The following is a 20,066-nucleotide window of genomic DNA, read 5'->3' as shown; positions in this document are numbered from 1 at the left end:
GGTGCATAGTACTTTACATACCTTGTGAGGGTGTTGGAAGGTGTTTTTCTTGAGAGTTTGGGTGTGAATGAATGTAGGAGTTGGAAAGTTGACGAAAAGTGCACGAACCCCAGCCTACGTTACTCAAACACCGCGTGACAATAGTGTGACTAGTTTGAGAAAAACTCCACCAAAATCTAAAAGATCTTCCTCAGAAAATCCTTTTTATCCGCCAGCGGGTGTCTGAACTCTTGAGATGGAACTGGAACTTGCTCATTCTTGGCAACTAGTAGTGGGCCTATGTAGTTTCAACGTTTTAAGCTCATTAGAGTCATTAGATGTTGTTGATATTGGGATGTTGATGCAATGTGCTCACTTTGCCTGCAACAGCTCCGTGATCGGGCTTTTGATCTTCAAAGTGGGCAAAATGTGTCATTGCTGCTATAAGGCCGAATATTCACGTGTAAAATTAAAAGTATAAAGAATATATATACATCACGTATGTAAAGGTATCCGTTGCGCACTTCGAAGGTTGTGCGTTCGCACGTCGCTCAAAGCTTCAAGAATCAAGTCAGTGTCAGTCGCACCATACCTCTTCAAGAGTTCCAAGGCTGCAAAAGCATAAATTATCTGTATGTTCCATGTAACTGTCCATTGACGTATATGATGAGTCTTTAAACGACGGTTTTGTTAGACCGATCGCTCGATTTTTACTTTGACATGTTTAATGCATTTGACTTTTAACTAACTCTCGGAACAAACGCAATACCCACTATATTTGACATAGATCTTAATTAAAACATAATGAGTCTTCCAAAACCAAATCCGTCTCCCTCACCATCTCTACTACGCTCAAGAGACCAACACGACACAACAGCACACACACATTTCGAATCTGGAAGTCCCTCCCTACCTCGACCCATATCCCAACCACCCTCATCCGCCTACGGCATCAACATCATCATATCGCCTCCATCAGATGCAACACCACCTTCATCGTCCTCTCCTCACAAGACATATATTGACGACTTGTATCGTGAAGCTGTGAAACTGCCATCGAATCAAGCGCAGATATCGCTGTCTGCTGCTACAGAGTATGGAGTACCGATGCAGAGGACGCTGTCTGAGATTGTAGAGGACAGAGGTGGGATTGTGCTGTCGGGGCTCGCTCGCGACGAGGGACTGGGGACGTTTCGTGGTGTGATTGTTCCAAATGTAAGATTACATGTTTTGTATGTATTTTGGGCAGCGATACTAACCAAGGCATTGTAGTTGGAGTTCATGTGGAGTGTGCTTATATTTATTCGTTTTGGATTGATTACAGCTCTAGCAGGAGTCTTGTATTCCTTGCTGCTCGTTGTCTTGTGTGCGATAGTCGTAAGTTTTACAATGTCAAGTGTGTCTGCTATTGCGACCAATGTAAGTCTTGCACTTTATCAACGAGTTTCAGCATACTGAAAATTTATGTCACAATAGGGAGTCCCAAGAGCTGGTATTCTCAGCGTCCTTACACGAAGTCTTGGTAAACCGATCGGAGCCGGCATCGTGCTCCTCTACTATGTCGCAGTAGCATCCTTCACGTCTATCGAAATCGTCGGTAGTGTAGAAGGGCTGTTTGAAGCTACGGCTTTCAGGCCGCTACCATCTCTATACTGGACTCAAGTGCTGCTCGCCATGCTATGCATGATTGCAATCTCATGCGTCGTGATGTGTGGTGATAGAGTGGTACATCCAGTATCGTTGTTTTTCATGGCGGTGTTGATAATATCGTTTCTTTCTGTCTTGACTGGATTGGTTGTTTCGCCTTTTGTGAGAAACATGGGTGAGATGGTCACGGGACTGTCGTTCAAGACTCTGGCGTCTAATTTCTGGCCGTCCAGACACTTTGATGCGCGTGAGATGTTGAGTTTGCTGTTTCCGTGCTTTGTTGGCATTTATACTGGTAAGCAACTCGTTGCATTCGGGATGCTGTTACATGCTTCTCACCTCTTTTGCGCAGGAGTAAACCACGCCTCACAATTGAAGAACCCATTCGTATCCATTCCACAAGGTGGATTCACCGCAATCGCAATCTCCACGTCCCTATATTCAGCCATGCTATTACTCATTGCCGCCACCATTAAACGCGAGGCTCTACTCACCAAAACCATGATACTCGCCGAAGTAGCATATCCAGTACGACACGCTGCTATTGCTGGTGTCCTACTAGTTGGTATTGGAAGTGCGCTGCAATGTTTGGTGATTAGTTCATCGGTATTGCAGACACTTTCACTAATGGATGTGCTACCTGGATTGGCTGTGCTCGGCCTGAACAAGTCGATACTTATAACGATGTGCTTGGCATTACCGTTTTTGTTTATCTCGAAATTGGAGGAATTGGCTGTGATAGTTACAACGTCGTTCTTGTTGTGCTACGGAGTTACCAACTTTGCAGCATTTCTGCTGTCGGTTTTCAAAGCTCCCAACTGGTAAATGTCAGCAATTCATGCAATGGAGGTTTTGTGGTAGAGCTTTCTAACAAGCCATCATCTTGGGAGTTTCAGGAGACCACTCTTCGAATTGCATCATTGGATTGTGTCTCTTATTGGTCTATTTGCGTGCTTTGGCGTCATGATATATATTAGCTTGTTAGGAAGTCTTTTGGTAAATTACCAATTTCAAAATCTAACGACAAAAAACGCTACTCATATGTTATCATTCCTCGTCTTAGGCTCTAGTGATTTCCGTTGTCTCAGGATATGTGATCTTTGTGTCAAGTGAACGTGTCACCTTTGGAGAGGGATTACGATCCCTTCTCTTCCATCTGTCTCTGGGTACGTTGTAAGGAGTGAACCGTAACTGGTGGTATCTAGCAACATTCACTCACTCTTTGTTTTTATTTTGTTTGCAGGTCATCTCTTATCTGGAGAAACCGAAGAATACCACGAGAACGTATTCAGATTGACTAGCCACCAGCCTCCAACCGCACCCGAAGAATGCAATCTACCTTCAGTCCTAGAGCAAGGCACAGGCAAACTCTGGAGACCCAAAATCTTGTGTTTCGTAGATCACTCGCATCTCGGATTCAGTGTCGGCCACCAGAGACTATTGAGTCTCGTGGCTCAACTAAAGTCTCGAAGTGGGCTAGCATTCATGATTGCTTCCACGACTCCGAAAGATATCGATACGCAACTGCCAACACCACTCGTGTCTGATCCTGTAGCGTGGAGGGCTCGACAAGATCGTATTGATTCGGTCTTGTTGCAGCGCCGGGTGCAGCTTCAACGTGCTATGCGTGATGAACGGTTAAGGGGGTTTTCAAAGAGTCTTTTTGGAGAGAGTTTGCAGGATATTCAGAATCTTACAATGGATGGTCTTGGGTAGAGTACATTTTTATTGATTTGATACAAATGACAGGGCTTTAAACTAGGGGTTTTTTTCTCTTAGACTAGGAGAATTACAGCCCAACACTGTCGTCGCTATCTGGCCACAACATCACAACCACCACCATCATGGCCATCACCATCATCATACAGGCGACGAGAATCTTCACGAAGGCTTCCAGTATCTAATGGATTTGACACTTCGCAGAGGGAATACTTTTATGATTGTCAAAGGTATGACTGGCTTCTACGATTGGTTTGTTTTTGTTCACCGAATCTAAACTGCTTTCCCACTTTGTAGGAATTGGCTTCTTCCCATCAAATCGACAACGACTTCACGGCACTATCGATGTCTGGTGGACGAATGACACACAAAGCAGTCAAACTCTACCGTTACTGATTGCCTACATACTCCAACAACATCGAGTATGGGCCGCATGCTGTATACGAATCTTCGTCGCAGCACATACCACTGAAAACCATAATACGTTGGAAGCTACCATCAGATTGAACTTGACCTTGTTGAGAATACCAGTGGAGAGTGTCGAGGTTGTTGCGATTCAGTTGCCGTATCATGCACATCAACTTCCCATCGTAAGACATTCGACAGCAAGTGTATATCTGACAATTACACTGAAAATTTTAATCATAGACAATTGATTCGAAACGACATTCAACGGCAGAAGCTGATGGTACTGATGATGAAGAGGTGTACTTGCTATCTCCAAAGCAATCTCATTCTCCATCATACTACACGTGACGTATCGTGTTTATACTGAGCCGGAAAACACAGCAGCTGACCAAGGTGCCGCTTCTGTCTATTTAGCTTTGCCAAAACTTGGTCTCCTCATGTGCAACGCCATCTTTCAAACTCTCAACACAGACGAGACTTGTTTCTTCGCGGTGTAGCAGCTGCCTCATTGAAAATGGAGATAGACGCTCGATCTTCGAAGCACGAAACGGCTTTAGTTATCATGAATGTACCTGGGATTGATCAAGACGGGGCGATGCAGTTGAGTGTCGTCCAACGAGGAATCCTGTGTAGGTACTGAGTTCTCTTGAGCATCATTCTTGTATCTAACACATTGATTATTTTTTTCTGCAGACACTGAACTCATCGAATATTTGACGTCGAGCTTGACGAGAACTCTGTTGGTGATTCCTGGAGCAAAAGCAGTCAAAACGCTTCAAAATATTTGAAAAGGTAGTTACACGCAGAATTATTTTGAGTTGGCAAAGTCATTTGTATTATTTAGCTTGTCAGGTTCTCATTTCAAAATAAAATATGATTTCAAAATGAAGAGATTTACTTTTGGCTTGTGTGTACAGTTCAGAATTCAAGGTAAAAATAGATAGGTTGACGTGTAATGTATGTAGATTTGCACGTCTGCTTCCCATTTTGAATCAAAGACTTTAGAAATCCTAAAGTAAAATGATTGTAATTAGCACAGCCAAAAAAAAGGATCCCGATACTTTGTTTAATGTACCCAACCAAGCACTCACTTTGAACTTGTCTCGATGTGGGTCTGGACCAGGCAACCCATACTGCTCATGATCTTCAGGGTACGCCTCAAAGTTGGACGTATCGCCATCACTCTTCAATGGCGGGATGTACGGAGCAGGAATCTGCAGCTTGACCAGTTTCTGCCATTCTAATCCCAAAAACCACTTGTGGCGCTTGATATCACCAGACCCACCTCTCAAATTACCAAAACGTTTCGTCAAGTCTGTGGTGAGCAGCCTCTTGACCAGGTCTTTGGCGTTAGGGTCAAAGTGGGTGGGGAACCGGGGCTTGCAGGCCAGAATCTTTTCGTAGAGCTTGAAGTGGTCTTCGTCGTAGAAGGGTGGGTGGCCGGCTAGCATCTGGAGGGTGGAGAAATGTCAATGGTTGGCCAAAAAAAAAACGGAAGAAGGATACTGGCGGCGAATATTTACCTCGTAAATCAATACACCTAATGCCCACCAGTCGACCGCTCGTCCGTAACCTTTAGATTGGATGATCTCTGGAGCGAGATAGTCTGGAGTTCCACAAAGCGTCCAAGTGACATCTGGTACGTTTTTGGCAAATCCGAAATCGGTGATCTTGATGTGTCCTTGAGAGTCAATTAACAAGTTCTACGGTGAATTAATTAAGGGTTGGCATATGCAAAAAATCGGGCATATGAAATAAAGGCTTGTAGATCTCAATATGGTACCTCTGGCTTCAAATCACGGTAAATGATATCCTTGGCATGAAGGTACTCAAATGCACATATGACTTCAGCGGCATAGAATCGAGCCACGTTGTTAGGGAAGCGCTACAAACATAAGAATTAGAAACAGGCAAAAACTATCCGATAGAAATCCGAAATCATGTGTTGCAGATAAATTGACCAAAATCACTTACACCACAGCGGCGCAAGTACGAGAAGAGCTCACCACCCTGCACATACTCCATAACGAAATACACATTATGACTATCCTGGAAGGTACCGAGCAAGCTGACCAAGAATGGGAAATCCAGCTGTTCCAAAATAGCCTTTTCATTGACAGTATGCTCGACTTGTTTCATACGCACGACTTCAGATTTCCTCAATACTTTCATTGCGTAATATTTCCCGGTATTCTTCAACTTGACCATATGCACACGCCCAAATGATCCAGTTCCCAACGTTCGATCTACATGGAATTCCGGCAATGCATATTTGTGTGCTCGTACGATTCTAGTGGGTGATGATGCGGTGGGGGATACGACTGTATTGGTGGCATCTTGTAGTGGCGCGGTGGCTGGCTTGTGTGATGATGAAGATAGGGAATCATTGTTTTTCGTGGGACTGGCGGGTGCATCCGTTCTTGAGATTCTCGTGTCTTTGGACGACGAATTCGGATCTGCGTGGCCGTGTGAGGACGCTACTGATGCGGCATGGTTCTTGCTGTTTGGCGTGTCGACCGACCAATTGCTTGATTCAGCATTTTTGGAATCTTTTGACGACGGCACTGCTTCTGCTGTTGTTGGTTTGGCTGCAGCGGTTGGCGACACTGAATTCGATGAGCTGAAGCCAGATTTAGTCGAGCTCCTTAGCTTTTGTAGTAGAGACATGCTGGTAATTCGTCTCGCGCCCAATTATTTAGGGGGTGCTGACAGACACGAATAAAATCAAATAAACCGGATCCTAGTAAGACGGTCGTTAGTTAGATCGGATATATGTTAGAATATTGTGTGCATCAATCTTCTCTCGTTGTTTCTTACCAGTCACTCACGGACTTGTGCGTCGAAATTTTGGCGTGACAAGTTTTTGCAAGAGAGGAAAAACAGAAAAATGCGCTGTTATCTGGCTGTGACTTTTGGACAAACAAGGTTCTCGTTCGTTGAGGCTCGTTCGGAGAGACTGTCTGCACGGGGAGAAAAGGGACGCAAGACGATTTTTTTGCCGAACACAACTTCCATATATTAATGTGAACCCCAGTAAATTATAAATTATTATATGTTACATTGCGGGCATCCATTTTAAAGTGCGGGGATGGAGTCACGTTTGTTCCTCTCGAGAGTCACCTTCCTAGTTGAGGATTCGTCCAAAGACTCGGTTTCGATCGAACTCTTTCGGAGTGCTCGTGGTAGTGAGTTGTTTTGTCGTACAGATTGGTCAGAGTCCATACTGGCCAGGGAAGAAAGCTCAGAGTTGTTGGAGCCTTCTTCGCGTCTCCTCAATTCAGCTTGATGGTACAACCCTTCGAAATCAACATCATATGGATCGACATCCAAAAATGGGTGTTGCAGCAATTCAGCTGCTTTTGGCCTTTTTTCGGGATCACTGCAAGAAAAAGTTGTCAGTATTGGTGTGATGCACGACTGCAGTTTGCAACCAGATGTACACAACGCCTGTTCAAGCAATACATACATAGTAAAAGCCAAATCCAAAAAGGCACGAACATCAGATTGAACGGTATCTGGTGACGGTGGTGTACGGTATTGTCCAATCTGCCAAAAGGCTGCAGCTTCTTCATAGTCCCTCCATGGCCGATGACCGGATATCATTTCAACGACAACACAGCCAGTGCTCCTATTCATTTTGTAACAAAAAAATTTAGCCACTAAAGTCTCTTTGGAATGAAACCCTTTTTCACAAGACCATTACCATATATCAATCTTGGCAGAATACCCTTGGCTTCGGACAACCTCAGGTGCCATCCAAAACACACTTCCTTGAACAGACATTCGTGATGCTCGACGATATGCTTCACTGTATCCTGTCCGTTTGGAGATACCAAAGTCGGATATCTTGACAACTCCTTTACTGTCGACCAAAACTAGATAATTAAGAAGCAAGTTAGCGTGAGGTCCGAGCTTAGCACAGATCTCTCATCAGGAAGTTCATACCGTTTGCGCCTTTGATGTCTCGATGTATGATATCCCTAATTGGAAAGCAAAATAGTTAGTCGGTGTCGCGTTTTGATAATTGAATTTGACTTCAGTCAAACAACCACAAGTACACTTACAAGTTATGAAGGTACTCTAATCCCAACAACACTTGACACGTAAAGCTCTGAATCATTTCAATAGGTAGCACACCAAGTCTCGATATAATGGATGAGATGGTACCACCATCAACATATTCCAAAAACACATTCATAGTGTTTTCAGTCAATTCAAATCCATAATATCGAACAATATTGCCATGATCCAAGATTTTCAAAAACTCCATTTCACGTTGTAGGGCTTCCACCATCTTTTTGCGGAATGCGACACGATTAGCATTGGTTTCTCGTCCCTTTGGTGGTGCCAAATCGACTTGTTTTATAGCAATGAATTCGGTGGCGTTTGGTTGGCCGTTGGAGCGTTGGAGTGAGAGTTTGAGACCGTGATATACTCTTCCGTATGATCCTTCCCCAATGAGTTTTCCTTTAACCCATTTGAAGGGCGCCTTGGCTCCCTTGGTTTCTGTCAAGCCGTTTGCGATGGCGGCGTCTTCGATAGCTTGGGCGATGGAGGCCGGTAGAGGGGATGATGAGCCGATGATGCTGGTACTGGTTGATCGAGCAATTTGCCCAACAGAAGATGATGTAGATATTATTTGATTATCTGAAACGGATCTGCCTCCGAGTGAAGCAATGTCGTCTTCTTCTGAGGCAGCATCAGTTATCGCAAATCGGTTGCGGTAGGATCGAGGCGTGGAGCCAAATAAGGCTGGGTCTGAAGCTCCAACACTCTTCTTCCTGTACTCGATATTGTCATCTGAAGCAATACTAATTGTACTGTATCGGTGGTTGTAAGTTCTCGGTGCCGTTTCTGGCTTTTGAGTGCGGCGGATATCAATACGTGGAGATTCAGTGTCGGGTCTGTATGGCAAACTGGCCGTCCGTGACAAGAATGAATTGCCAGGAGCAGATTGCGCATATATTAGAGTCTCGGGCTCAACATGTTCAATCTTTCTGGGTGCAGTTGCAACAGAGAAATGATTGATGAGACTCTCCGACCTTGGCATTTGACTGTTCCGTCGTGATAGCAACATGGCTTGCGATTTACGACGGGTAGCTTCTCGATGTATAGCTTGCACCTCAGTTGACTGCTTGACCAAATTGCGGATATATGATACGGCGTCGACTTCTGTACCCTCTGGTATATTTTGACTGGCATTCCCGACATTTGAGAGAGCTCGAGTGGAGGCTACTTTTGCCGTCAGAGTACCACCTCGAGTGAATGAATCATGAGTTCTGACTGATCCGCCATCGTCTGATCTGTGAGCAGTCTCCTTATCATTTCTAGCGGCATATACATACGGATTGGTATCATCGAATCCTGCAGGTTCATTGGGCGATAATGGAGATGGATGGCCTTCAGATGGAGCCGATCGTACTGACACTGCTGGCGATGGTCCTGTGAATGAATATCTATGAGCCTTGCCATTGGCGAGATCGAGCGCTTCCTGGGCTGCAGATGATGTTGATATTACACTACGTGGTGGTGACTCTGATAATAGTGCCGTCATGGCAGTTCGAGGTGGCGTAGCAGAGAATATCAGGCGATCCATTGATCGTGGTAGTGATGACGTGGCTTGTCTATATACATCCACCACCGCGTTTGAGCTATCTGTTATATCATTTGTGGGTGATACTGCATGATCTGATGTTGCGTCACCAGAGCGGCCATCAGGTTCTTGTCCATTGTCTTGCCTTTGCTCTTCTTCCTCATTATCGTTCAGAGCAACCTCAATATTTGGAAAGTATTCCAGCAGTTGATCTGCTAGTAACTCCATTGGAGGACGTTCACCGACAAAAAAGTCATGGAATCTACGACGAGCTCTTTCTATCAGACCTACAGATGGTGCGGCAGTGGTCGGTGACGTCGATTGAGCTACTCGTGGTGGTGCTCTTGTCTGTATCGGTATTTTGGCTCGTATCAATGCTAATGACGGGAATGGGCTCTGTGCGTTTGGTGGCTCTTTAACATATTGAAGTAGCATGTCGTTATCTAATAAGACGGGCTGTCCGTTTCCTTCGGAAAATGATCCTAAGAACAACCAAAACAAGAGTTACTACTTCTTCTTTCAAATTATTTGGATGACCACAAAACACTCACTGCTATGACTGAGCCAGACATCTTTTGTGTTCTTTGCAAGATAAAAGGTACCACGCTCTTCAAGAGGTATAACTTTTTCAAAGGCTCTAAATATCCGTGTTCGTATGGCTTGAGCATTGTCTGTAGCGCTAACATTGACAACATGGGAGACATCATTGGGTCCGCAGACCATGATTGTTAATGCATCTGGGCTGTTGGCAAGATCCTAGAAATACATGAATACAAGTTTCAAACGTTGGTCAGGAAGCAAAAAACAAATCCGAGTCAAAAGTGTGTGATACTCACTGACGAATCTGCAACTCCTTGTAAGTCGTCGATTGAAGTAGCGCTACGTCTCCATACAGCTCCAACTCGTCCAAGCCATGACTGTTTGAGCTTGTTGGGTTCATCAAATCCATCTGGAGTCAAACCACCCTTGTAATCCTTTGAATCTCGTCCTAGTATCTTTGCATATTCTTCACGACTAGTAGGCGGTATGTCCATGGTATTGCGTTTGATTGATGATACGGATACGGCAGAGTGTCCAGTACGTGGCGTCATACTTGGAGTCTGGGGCGATGATACAGTGTCGGCGCTCATACTGACTCGTTCTGTTCTATGAGTACTTGTCACTAGCCACCACGACCTTGTGTGTTCTGTAGAAGCTGATGCGGCACTTGGAGTCTCTGTTACTCCAGCACTGGGTAGTGAAGGTGCTATGGTACTGGATTCAAAGTGTGACGATACTCTATTGTTTGGTATGAGTGAGGGCACAACCGACGTATACGATTTTTCGGATAAGGGTGATAGTGGTGACGTTGGTGAGGTGTCTCCGCTCTTCTTGCCGTGTGATTGTGGTCGAGGAGGAGACAGGTTCTGCTTTACGTCGGTATGTACACTCAATCCAACCATGTTACGAAGCGAGCTGGATACATGTTCAAGAGCATAAAATGTCCTTGGACGCTGTTTCTCTTCGATAGTTGATGAAGGCCGACCTTTGCTACTATTATTATGAGGTCTGGCCTGATCACTTGAAGCTGCTCGAGCATGTTCAACGGATGTTTCGTCAAATGCAAAGCTTGTTGGTTGAGCATCATCTGCATTATGTCGGGATGCGTATACATTAGGTGTTGACGTCGAGAAGAAGGCTCCAACCATATCTCTCAAAGCCATCGATGGTCCTCTCGTTAAGGATGGTCTAGGTGCGTTGGCTTGCTGTTCTGGTGGTAGAATAAAGTCAAAGTCGTTCCCTGATAGCTTTGTGAGAGATGTCATGGTACTCGTTTTCTTCAGTGCTCGTCGTTGCATATTGGTTGGATACACGTTTGTGATGGATTTGCCCTTTTTGAGTTTTTTACCACTTCCAAATAGCTGAGAGTTATGTCGAATCAGGCCTTCCTCCGATTTTGCGGTAAGGAGAGTTGGTGTAGTGCGAGTCGGCGTATTCAGACTCTCTCGTGATGCTCTCGAAGCTAGTGAGAATATCGAGCCTCTTGGATTAAACAAGGATCCTCTTCTAGATCTAGATTCGGTACGAGACGCTCGTCTGGAATGTGGGACACTGCTCGGAGGTGTTTTCCATCTAAATAGGTCCACTATTGAGCTACGACCCGGTGAGCTGGTCTTTTCAGATGGTGTGATTTCCCCACTCTTTGGTCCAGCCCATCTTGGATCAATAATCATCATTTCATCGCTTATGAGAGGGCTATGTGGTAGACTGACTTGACTGGCAGCAGCACTGCGACTCAACAACTCGTGCGTAGGTGTTGCTGTTTTTGGACTGGCACTTTTACCATTTGTGGGAGTTTGAAGGCCAGAGGACTGCCGTGATATTGATATGTGTTCGTGACTACCGGAGGGTGAGGCCATGGGAGACGGATCGCTCAGAGGTCGGTTTCCTTGAGCATAAGATTGTGGTATTAGTTTCGAGGGTGGACTACTATTGCTGGGTAGGCCCGGTTGATCGTCAGAGAGACTAGAGATGCCAGCAAACAATAGAGATGGTGTTTTCGGTGATGGTGGACTGTTTCCAGTTGGGCTGGCCACGTTTGTGATGTTTGTTACGTTGTTGGGAGGCGCAGTATTCGTCGAAATGGCCTTTGCTGGGTCGCGCCGGAGCTCATCTGATGATGCAAAAGGTGAGAGCCATCCACGCTTCCTGCTCCGGTCTTCCATGACAGGAATCCTAGCTTCTGGCCAAAATTAAGAGTAAGTTAGTTTTAATTTAATCCAGCGCAGTCGTGCAATGATTGGAACCTACCTACCAGGCGACTGACCGATACGAACCACCAGAACCAGTTCAAGACTTCGGTATCAGCATACTTCAATTTTGTTGGTTTCCTACGGCGATCGCCTCACAATTATGTCTTGTAGTAACGAACGAACGTAACGAATTCAACAAGTAAAATCTGAACAAACAGAGAGAGTCACGTGCCGTAGAGAACTGCTGTGTATTTGCATGCATTGCGCGAATAAGCGGGGTTTGACTAACGTTCAACATCATAAACACGTCCTTTCCACTCGTCTTTCGCGCATTTCGCGCACAGAACAAACCCACTCGTTTGGCATATAGAAAATGACGACGAGGCTGGTCCTGACTGAAGATGAACTCAATAAGGATCCAATAGACCTCTTTACCATACTAGGCAAACTTGGAGAGGGGTAAACGTTGATCTGGTTGTGTACACTTTGGCGAATCCATGGGAGTTTAGACTCCTAGACTCTGGACAATCGTATCAATAGCCATCTAGATGTGATTATGAAGCTAGCCTGACTGTTTTTGTCCTTATAGATCATATGGATCTGTGCACAAGGCAATTCACAAGAGAACGGGAGCATTAGTCGCGATAAAATTGATCCCCATCGAGAACGACTTGGATGATTCTATCAAGGAAATATCCATAATGACGGGCTGCGATTCGCCCTACATTGTCCAATTTTATGGCTCGTTTCTGAGAGGAGCACATTTATGGGTATGTATTGGCACTCGACGTGGTCCAAGACAAATCTCAGAGAGTTTAACCTTATTACCTTTAACTAACATGTATTCTGATCTTCAATTCTGTCTTCTATAGATCGTGATGGAGTGCATGGCGGCCGGGAGCGTGTCTGATATCATGCGTCTATGTAAAAAGACATTGAACGAGGATCAAATCGCGACTATATGCTTGCATGCCTTGAGAGGCCTGGCATATCTTCACGCCCGGCGTAAGATACATCGAGACATTAAAGCGGGGTGAGTTTTGAATTCGGTTTTGAGTTAATCACTTGCAACTCTGTACTAATGCGTCTGCATGCCTAGAAACATACTATTAAACACACAAGGGGAAGCAAAGTTGGCCGACTTTGGAGTCGCGGGGCAGCTCACGAATGAAATGACTAAACGCAAAACTGTAATCGGAACACCGTTTTGGATGGCACCTGAAGTCATTCAGGAGATTGGATACGGTGTGAACGCGGACGTGTGGTCATTAGGCATCACTTGTATAGAAATGGCAGAGGGAAGACCGCCCTACCACGACATTCATCCTATGAGGGTACCGTGTCTTGAACGATTACAGCTGGGCCAAAGAACAATGCTAAAAAACATCTGTTCAACTTTCATAGGCGATATTCATGATACCTACAAAACCACCACCGCAATTAGACGCTGCTAAATACTCTCCGAAATTCAGATCGTTTGTGTCGAGATGTCTCACCAAAAACCCCGCGGATCGACCAACTGCAGACGCCCTGCTAGAAGATCCATTCATAAAAGCAGCCCCTGGACTGTCGGTATTGAGTGAGATGGTTGCTACGACAATAGAGCTAATCGCCAATGGCGCCCTTAATGAAGTGGAAGAGGAAGGGAGAGACGACGAGTCTATATATGTAAAGAAACGTTTTGTTTTGGTTTTGGCTCTCCTGGTCGTTTCCTACTCTAGATTGTCTGACATCCCAAATTCTTGTAGCAAACGGTGCAGACGGCCAAGTTGGGCGAGTTTGATGGAACAATCAAGATGGCCGCACCGAAAAAGGCATCAAATCAATCGGGAACTATGCTTGAGATGGGTACCATGATACAGAACGGTACCATGCTGTCTATGGGTACCATGTTGGCCAGTGGAACAATGGTTCAGAACAAGACTATGGTGCTTGACGGAACTATCATCAAGAATCCTTCCTCCTCCAAAGGTTTGACCGTTGTTGAAGGCAAGGCCTGTCTACAAGACGGTGAAACTGACATGTCAAATTCTTGATGTTAGATTCGAAAGAACCAAAGGACGCGTATCAACCAGCATTCATGCAATACATGGCAGCGCAAAAGGCAGCATCCGAACCAGCTGCTCCTGATTCATATTCGACGACCATGAAACCGACTAGGCCACCACCTCCAGATCCTCGTAAGGTTGTAGCTCCTGCCTTCAACCCCGATGAAATCAATCCGGCAACCAAGACGCTACCCGAACTGGAAGACATGCTTGTAGCATTGCAATCTAGTATGGAACTAGAAATAGCACAAACGAGACTCAAGTACTCAAAGTGGCAGTCCACTATCAAGAACGCTATCGCTTCAAAGAAATAGGAGACTTCGAGGGCACGTTTTTATTGGAGCTTGTAAATAGTAGCATAATAATGCTCCCAATTATAATATTACATGAAATTTGGTAAAGAATCGACAGTTGTTGTAGGTTGAGTGTTTTATGAAGGATGTTCTTTCGGGACGTGGAAACAGGAAAGCGCGTCAACTTGAATTTCAGAATGATTCGTATTGTGCTACGATCTCGACGATAGGGGTTATCTTGTCACGAAGTCAAAAACATTCACGTTTCCTTTTAGTTTTAAAGTCCGGAGACAAAACCCCAAACGAATCAGATCAAAGTGGATTGAAGCAATGTTTTAGGTTGAGAGGCAGCCACATGGAAGCTCCCAAACCACTGGAAGATACGGATAATGGCCATTCTGCTGCTGATGTAGATAACGACACACACAAGCACGAGGAACAAGATCAACACATCGAGGAGGCTCAAGGATCAGTCCTTTCCGAGCATGGCCCAGCACTATCGTCTTCATCGTCTTCAAATCAACCATCGTACAGACCTGCTGGTATATCGAAATCATCAAAATTGTCTGCCCTGCATTCCATATTTACAGATGACCAGAGGCTCGCCTATGTAATGTTGACACTCTTCACGATAAAGAATACCAAGAATAGTCTGTATGAAGCTGAAACTACTGTCCGAAAGCCGCTACAGAGAGCTGCTGCAAGCTACGATCAATGGAGTGAACGACTTGTAACGAGGTTGTTTCTCTACCTGGGCATGCCGCCTGAAGAAGAGAAATTAATGAGGACTATATATGACCGTGATGAAGATGAACGTCTACCAACTGATATCGCATCGCCGTTACTGCTCGATGCAGAAACTGCTGCTGAAACTGCCGAGCGAAACGCACTCCAAAAACAGGCTCTTGAGCAGGCTGCGCTTGATGAAGGTATAGCTCCACCCAACCTCGCTGATGGCACAGACTCGTCTTCGGATATAGAACATCCTGTAGATATCAGATTCACCATCCTATCGCATCTGTATGTAATCAGCATCTCAGATGGAATCTACGACTCGCGATCTCGCCATCTCCTGAAAACCGTTGCCAAGTATTTAAATATTGATGATACCACTGTTGGTAAACTAGAGTTTGCTATATCTGAAGAGTTAAGGCTGTCAGAGGGTATGAGTGATGTCGTCGAGTCTTCATCGATTAAAAATGAACATAATAATAGAGGGCAGGGTAGAAGGTGGATGCTTATGGGACTCGCTACGGTGGCTGGCTCCACTATTATTGGTCTTACGGCTGGTCTGGCTGCTCCATTGATTGGTGCTGGTATTGGGCTGGCACTCTCTGGTGTTGGTGTAGCGGGAGGTACAGCTGTTGGTGGATTTCTTGCCAGCACAACTGGTATAGCACTCATTGCAACTTCGGGTGTATTGACTGGAGGTGGCATGGCAGGAATGAAAATGCTCAAAGTAAGTTGATAAAACTCATGCGATAGATTGCAACTAACGTTTTTTCGTATTTGCAGAGAACCAGAGGTGTAGCTGAGTTCGAATTCCAAAACTACGATGACTCTTGTACAATGTATGAATCAGAACGAGAGAAACGACGTCAAAAGAGACAGAAACGTAAACCTGCTGACGCCACGTCACCCACTACAACCAACAATGCCTCTTCCTCCAACATTATAAATCCAAATGCATCAACAGCATCAAATGATGGAAAATCTATCGAGACTGGTGCCACTGCTGTAAACTCACCAATACCACAATCTGGATCAGTCGAATCTCTACCATCTGGAGCCGAAGTAGACGATGACAACTGGGATACCACTACAGTAGCAGAATCCACTCTAGATGTCGAACAGCAGCCGCAAATAACCTTTTCGCATGCCAAACAAGATAATCGACCAAAGCAAACGAATGTGCTTATTACCATTTCTGGTTGGATTGCTCGAGGCAAGGATGATCATGCTTTGCCATTCTTGTCTATAGAGCAGGGTATTCATGGTGATCAGTATGCTTTAATATGGGAGTCAAAAGAGTTGTTGGCTTTACATAGTGCATTGTCGCTGTTTGTGTCAGAGACTGCTGGTTTCATTCTCCAGCAGACTCTGCAGGCTACTTTGCTGCCAGTGTTGATGGCGGGTTTGACTGGTCCTTTGTGGCTGCTGAAATTGACGTATCTCATGGACAAGTAAGCCACTGTATGGTTCGCCGTTACGTTCTGGTTTTTTTTAACATCATTTGTATTCGTAGTCCATGGGGCATTGCAATGTCCAAAGCGTCGAAGGCTGGAAAGGTTATTGTCATTCGACGTATCGCAAGTGCCTTTTTTGTTTCTAAAGAATTACTTTCTCAGGTCTTGGCCGACACTCTGATTCTTCAAGTACAAGAGAATCGACCAGTTACTTTGGTCGGATTCTCACTTGGTGCACGTCTGATATTTGAGTGCTTGCTAGAATTGGCAGAACGTGGTGCCCATGGACTTGTTGAAGAAGCCTATATATTTGGGGTAAGCATCTACGATCTGTTTTTGTTTGTGGTCTCTTGCTCACATTTTATCTACCCATCTCGCATAAGGCTCCTTTGATGGCCACAACAAAGGAATGGGATGCAGCTGCCAGTGTCGTCTCTGGACGTATAGTAAACGGATATTTGCAAAAGGATTGGGTCCTCGGAGTCTTGTATCGCGCTTCCACCGCAGCGTGGAAGGACGTTGCAGGTCTAGGACCAGCACCAACGCATCTCCACAATGTCGAATCCGTCCCATTAGACGATATAGTGGCATCCCATCTAGAATATCGTGTCAAACTACCAGACGTGTTGAGGCATGTCGGGTTCCATGTCACAGGCAACAAATTTGAAGAGGAAGATGAGGAAGAAAAGGATGAACGACAACGAGAAGAAGAAGAGAAAGCCCGTAAGCGAGAAGAAGCTCTAAAAGCCAGAACGGATATAGCTAAAAAGAAGGAAGAAGAACGTGCCAGACGAGAAAAGGAACGATTATCGAAGAAATCGTCCTTTTCAGACATGTTTGGATTCTCTAAACAACCTCCGCCACAGGCGTCGACAGACTCTTTAAATAGGGGGAAGAGAGGGCCTGGAGAAGCAAGTGGATGGATGTCTTCTAGAGCCGCTCCAGTAGTAGGTGGTGCTGTTTCTTCTGATGGCAGCAGTAGTCCCACGAGCCAGGATACACCTCGAGCTGTATCATCTGGAAGCTGGTTTTCCTTGTCGCGGCCACGTGCTGTCCCAACCAATAATATTAGTAATAATAAGAATGCGACGTCTGCTGATGCCTCACCGATATCATCATCACCTATCATTACATCGTCGTCGTCATCGACTGAACCGCTGGATGTCGCACCGGAAGGACTAGAGGAGATGTTGCAGCCTAAAGAGATACCAAGTACATTACCACCACTTGTATTGAATCTGGATTCTCCTTCACCGCCTAGTGAAGTCAGTGCAATCAGTAGTGGTGGGAATGTGACGCCACCGTATGTCAAGAATATGGGGCATGAGTGGGAGTCGCAGGATTTGTAGTAATTAAGTAGTTAGTTGTAGTTAACAACAAAAAGTATTTGAGTTTTTCACTGTAAATACAATGTCAAATGTGGGATTTTTATTTGCTTTTGCATAGAGTGGCGTTGAGGAAGGCTTTATTTGAGCAAAAAAAGGTATAGAGAAAAGGTCTCATACGTTAACCGTTCCCATCATTGCTGTTATGAGGTGAGTGTGAGTTGCCAATACCTCAAAGTGTTTGTCATGGCGTTAACTCACCTTCTGGGTATCTCAATCCTGCAACCCCGATACTGTCAATGATATCTCGAATCTACAATAATTTCGGGGGAGAAGCAACATTAGAAGATACAAAACAAAGGTTTCACATTTCCGCCATTACATCTAACGATACTCACAGCCTTGTCATCTTCACTCGTAATACTAACATCCAAAGCCTTGACGTTCTCTTCGAGGTACTTCATGCGCTTGGTACCGGGAATAACGATAAAGTCTTCTCCTTGAGCGAGAACCCATGCCAAAACAAGTGCTGATGGAGTACATTTCTTCTTTTCAGCTAGCTCTTCGATTTTTTTAACGATTTCCAAGTTCTGGATTTGGAAATGTGTCAGTGTTTTGTGTAGGAGGGAGTTGAGTGCGTGAAACAGACCTTTTGGAAGTTCTCGCCTTGGAATCTGGAGAGTACCGACGGAAATCGGTTGGTTCGAAATCGTCCTGTACAAGAGTTGACGTGAGTCTATACTAAACATACGAACGAGAAAAAAAAACAGACTTGGCAAGCACTTACAAGAGTTTTGAATCTTCCAGTCAAGAATCCACGCCCAAGTGGACTGTAGGCAACAATACTAACTCCGAGTTCTCGGCATGCGTCCAAGAGCCCGTTTGTTTCGATATCGAGTGTCCATGGCGAGTACTCGACTTGGACAGCTAAAGGACAAAAATCGTTACTCAGTATCAGCATGACAACCAATTGCCACTAGATACTACTTTTACATACCTGCAACAGGGTGAATGGCATATGCTTTTCGGAGAGTGTTTCCTGAGCATTCAGATAATCCAATGTATTTGATCTTACCCTCTTCGACGAGGGACTTTAGTGCTTTCATGGTGTCTTCGATCGGTCTAGATTCGATGAAACTTAGCGACGTGTTGTTTAAGTTTAGAAACGGTTGCTGAGATGACATACGTTTCTTGATCGACACGATGTTGGTAGTAAAGGCTATACGAGCGGATGGAGTTAAGCGAAAAAAACGAAGCAGTAGCAACACTACAGCAAGGTTTACTCACTCAATATAGTCAACACCAAGACGCTGTAAACTAGCAGCACATGCAGACTTGACGTATTCCGGCTTGCCAGAAATGGAACGAGTACCATCGTCATTGCGAACGATGGCGAATTTGGTGCAGAGGAAAATCTTTTGACGCATTCCAGGTTCTTTGAGGAGCTTGGCCAAGAGCTTCTCGTTCTCTCCCGCACCTATTAACAACCAGCGAGTTTCAAAACAACTGGGTTTATATGGTGGCCTCAGGGTGCTTCTTCACATACCGTACATGTCAGCTATAGGAGGAAATGAAGAGATCATTGAGCTGATAAGTTGTATGCGGTAAGCGACGTGGCAACAAATGGCACACAAGAATCTCAACACGTACCAGTATCGATGAAGGTACAGCCCGTTTCCACTACTCGATGGAGGACGTCGAGATTCTCCTTGTCATCGAAGGAACCGTAGAAGTCAGACCTGCACGAGCAACCAGAGACATTCAGTCAGCTTGCCCCGTTCAAATGTTGCAACAGTATAACCGTGCATCAAGGAATTGTGACAGCAAAAGCCAACGATCCAGTAACGTACATGCCCATAGCTCCGAATCCTAGTCTGATTAAAGGTGAGATGCGTGTTGGTAAACGCTTTGTCCATGGTTTGCGTCAAAACCAGGAAATCTCAATGAGGAAACAGACATACCTGTTCACGACGGGACCGTCCTTGCCACCTAATTTGGTAGTGGTGACCGCATTTGATGTCATTACCGTCATAGCTGCTTGCTTTTGGGTTGACTCTGGATTGGAAATGTGGAATGTGTGTGGTAGTACATTCCCAAATGTTCAGTTTTCGTAGAGGTTCCGATTATTAAAACTAC

General features: G+C 45.0%; 6 protein-coding genes across 6 annotated transcripts; 3 read left to right on the top strand and 3 right to left on the bottom strand.

The window, feature by feature from the left end:
- Nucleotides 1–783: 783 nt before the first annotated feature.
- On the top strand, nucleotides 784–4,541 carry SmJEL517_g04887 (uncharacterized protein; the record flags this gene model as incomplete). Its single annotated transcript, XM_031170815.1, has 12 exons — nucleotides 784–1,194; nucleotides 1,252–1,398; nucleotides 1,456–1,921; nucleotides 1,979–2,447; nucleotides 2,523–2,622; nucleotides 2,690–2,792; nucleotides 2,870–3,338; nucleotides 3,406–3,575; nucleotides 3,643–3,935; nucleotides 3,994–4,097; nucleotides 4,168–4,382; nucleotides 4,447–4,541. 12 exons carry the CDS (start codon nucleotides 784–786, stop codon nucleotides 4,539–4,541), a joined length of 3,042 nt encoding a protein of 1,013 aa, XP_031023199.1.
- Nucleotides 4,542–4,754: 213 nt separating this feature from the next.
- SmJEL517_g04886 (uncharacterized protein) lies at nucleotides 4,755–6,420 on the bottom strand (the record flags this gene model as incomplete). The annotated part of the gene is made up of 5 exons (XM_031170814.1): nucleotides 4,755–4,763; nucleotides 4,845–5,204; nucleotides 5,277–5,456; nucleotides 5,537–5,638; nucleotides 5,728–6,420. The coding sequence occupies 5 exons, from the start codon at nucleotides 6,418–6,420 to the stop codon at nucleotides 4,755–4,757; spliced, it is 1,344 nt and encodes a 447-aa protein (XP_031023200.1).
- Nucleotides 6,421–6,828: 408 nt separating this feature from the next.
- Nucleotides 6,829–12,051, bottom strand: SmJEL517_g04885 (uncharacterized protein; the record flags this gene model as incomplete). Its single annotated transcript, XM_031170813.1, has 7 exons — nucleotides 6,829–7,132; nucleotides 7,220–7,381; nucleotides 7,457–7,628; nucleotides 7,699–7,733; nucleotides 7,818–9,828; nucleotides 9,898–10,102; nucleotides 10,183–12,051. 7 exons carry the CDS (start codon nucleotides 12,049–12,051, stop codon nucleotides 6,829–6,831), a joined length of 4,758 nt encoding a protein of 1,585 aa, XP_031023201.1.
- Nucleotides 12,052–12,451: 400 nt separating this feature from the next.
- Nucleotides 12,452–14,440, top strand: SmJEL517_g04884 (uncharacterized protein; the record flags this gene model as incomplete). Its single annotated transcript, XM_031170812.1, has 7 exons — nucleotides 12,452–12,537; nucleotides 12,668–12,848; nucleotides 12,951–13,111; nucleotides 13,178–13,412; nucleotides 13,483–13,746; nucleotides 13,827–14,049; nucleotides 14,121–14,440. The coding sequence occupies 7 exons, from the start codon at nucleotides 12,452–12,454 to the stop codon at nucleotides 14,438–14,440; spliced, it is 1,470 nt and encodes a 489-aa protein (XP_031023202.1).
- Nucleotides 14,441–14,774: 334 nt separating this feature from the next.
- Nucleotides 14,775–17,954, top strand: SmJEL517_g04883 (uncharacterized protein; the record flags this gene model as incomplete). Its single annotated transcript, XM_031170811.1, has 5 exons — nucleotides 14,775–15,878; nucleotides 15,935–16,602; nucleotides 16,665–16,707; nucleotides 16,768–16,920; nucleotides 16,989–17,954. 5 exons carry the CDS (start codon nucleotides 14,775–14,777, stop codon nucleotides 17,952–17,954), a joined length of 2,934 nt encoding a protein of 977 aa, XP_031023197.1.
- A 150-nt stretch (nucleotides 17,955–18,104) lies between these two features.
- Nucleotides 18,105–19,985, bottom strand: SmJEL517_g04882 (uncharacterized protein; the record flags this gene model as incomplete). Its single annotated transcript, XM_031170810.1, has 12 exons — nucleotides 19,892–19,985; nucleotides 19,781–19,804; nucleotides 19,581–19,669; nucleotides 19,477–19,488; nucleotides 19,218–19,407; nucleotides 19,117–19,149; nucleotides 18,928–19,052; nucleotides 18,718–18,857; nucleotides 18,576–18,644; nucleotides 18,329–18,520; nucleotides 18,192–18,243; nucleotides 18,105–18,130 (listed from the first exon to the last, which is right to left on the bottom strand). The coding sequence occupies exons 1-12, from the start codon at nucleotides 19,960–19,962 to the stop codon at nucleotides 18,105–18,107; spliced, it is 1,023 nt and encodes a 340-aa protein (XP_031023198.1). The 5' UTR covers nucleotides 19,963–19,985.
- Between the last annotated feature and the right edge of the window lie 81 nt (nucleotides 19,986–20,066).

This window comes from Synchytrium microbalum, assembly GCF_006535985.1.
Source record: "Synchytrium microbalum strain JEL517 chromosome Unknown SmJEL517_scf0038, whole genome shotgun sequence".
Taxonomy (NCBI): domain Eukaryota; kingdom Fungi; phylum Chytridiomycota; class Chytridiomycetes; order Synchytriales; family Synchytriaceae; genus Synchytrium; species Synchytrium microbalum.
The sequence above is the reverse complement of the archived record's forward strand: the minus strand, read 5'-3'. Positions and strand labels throughout refer to the sequence as shown.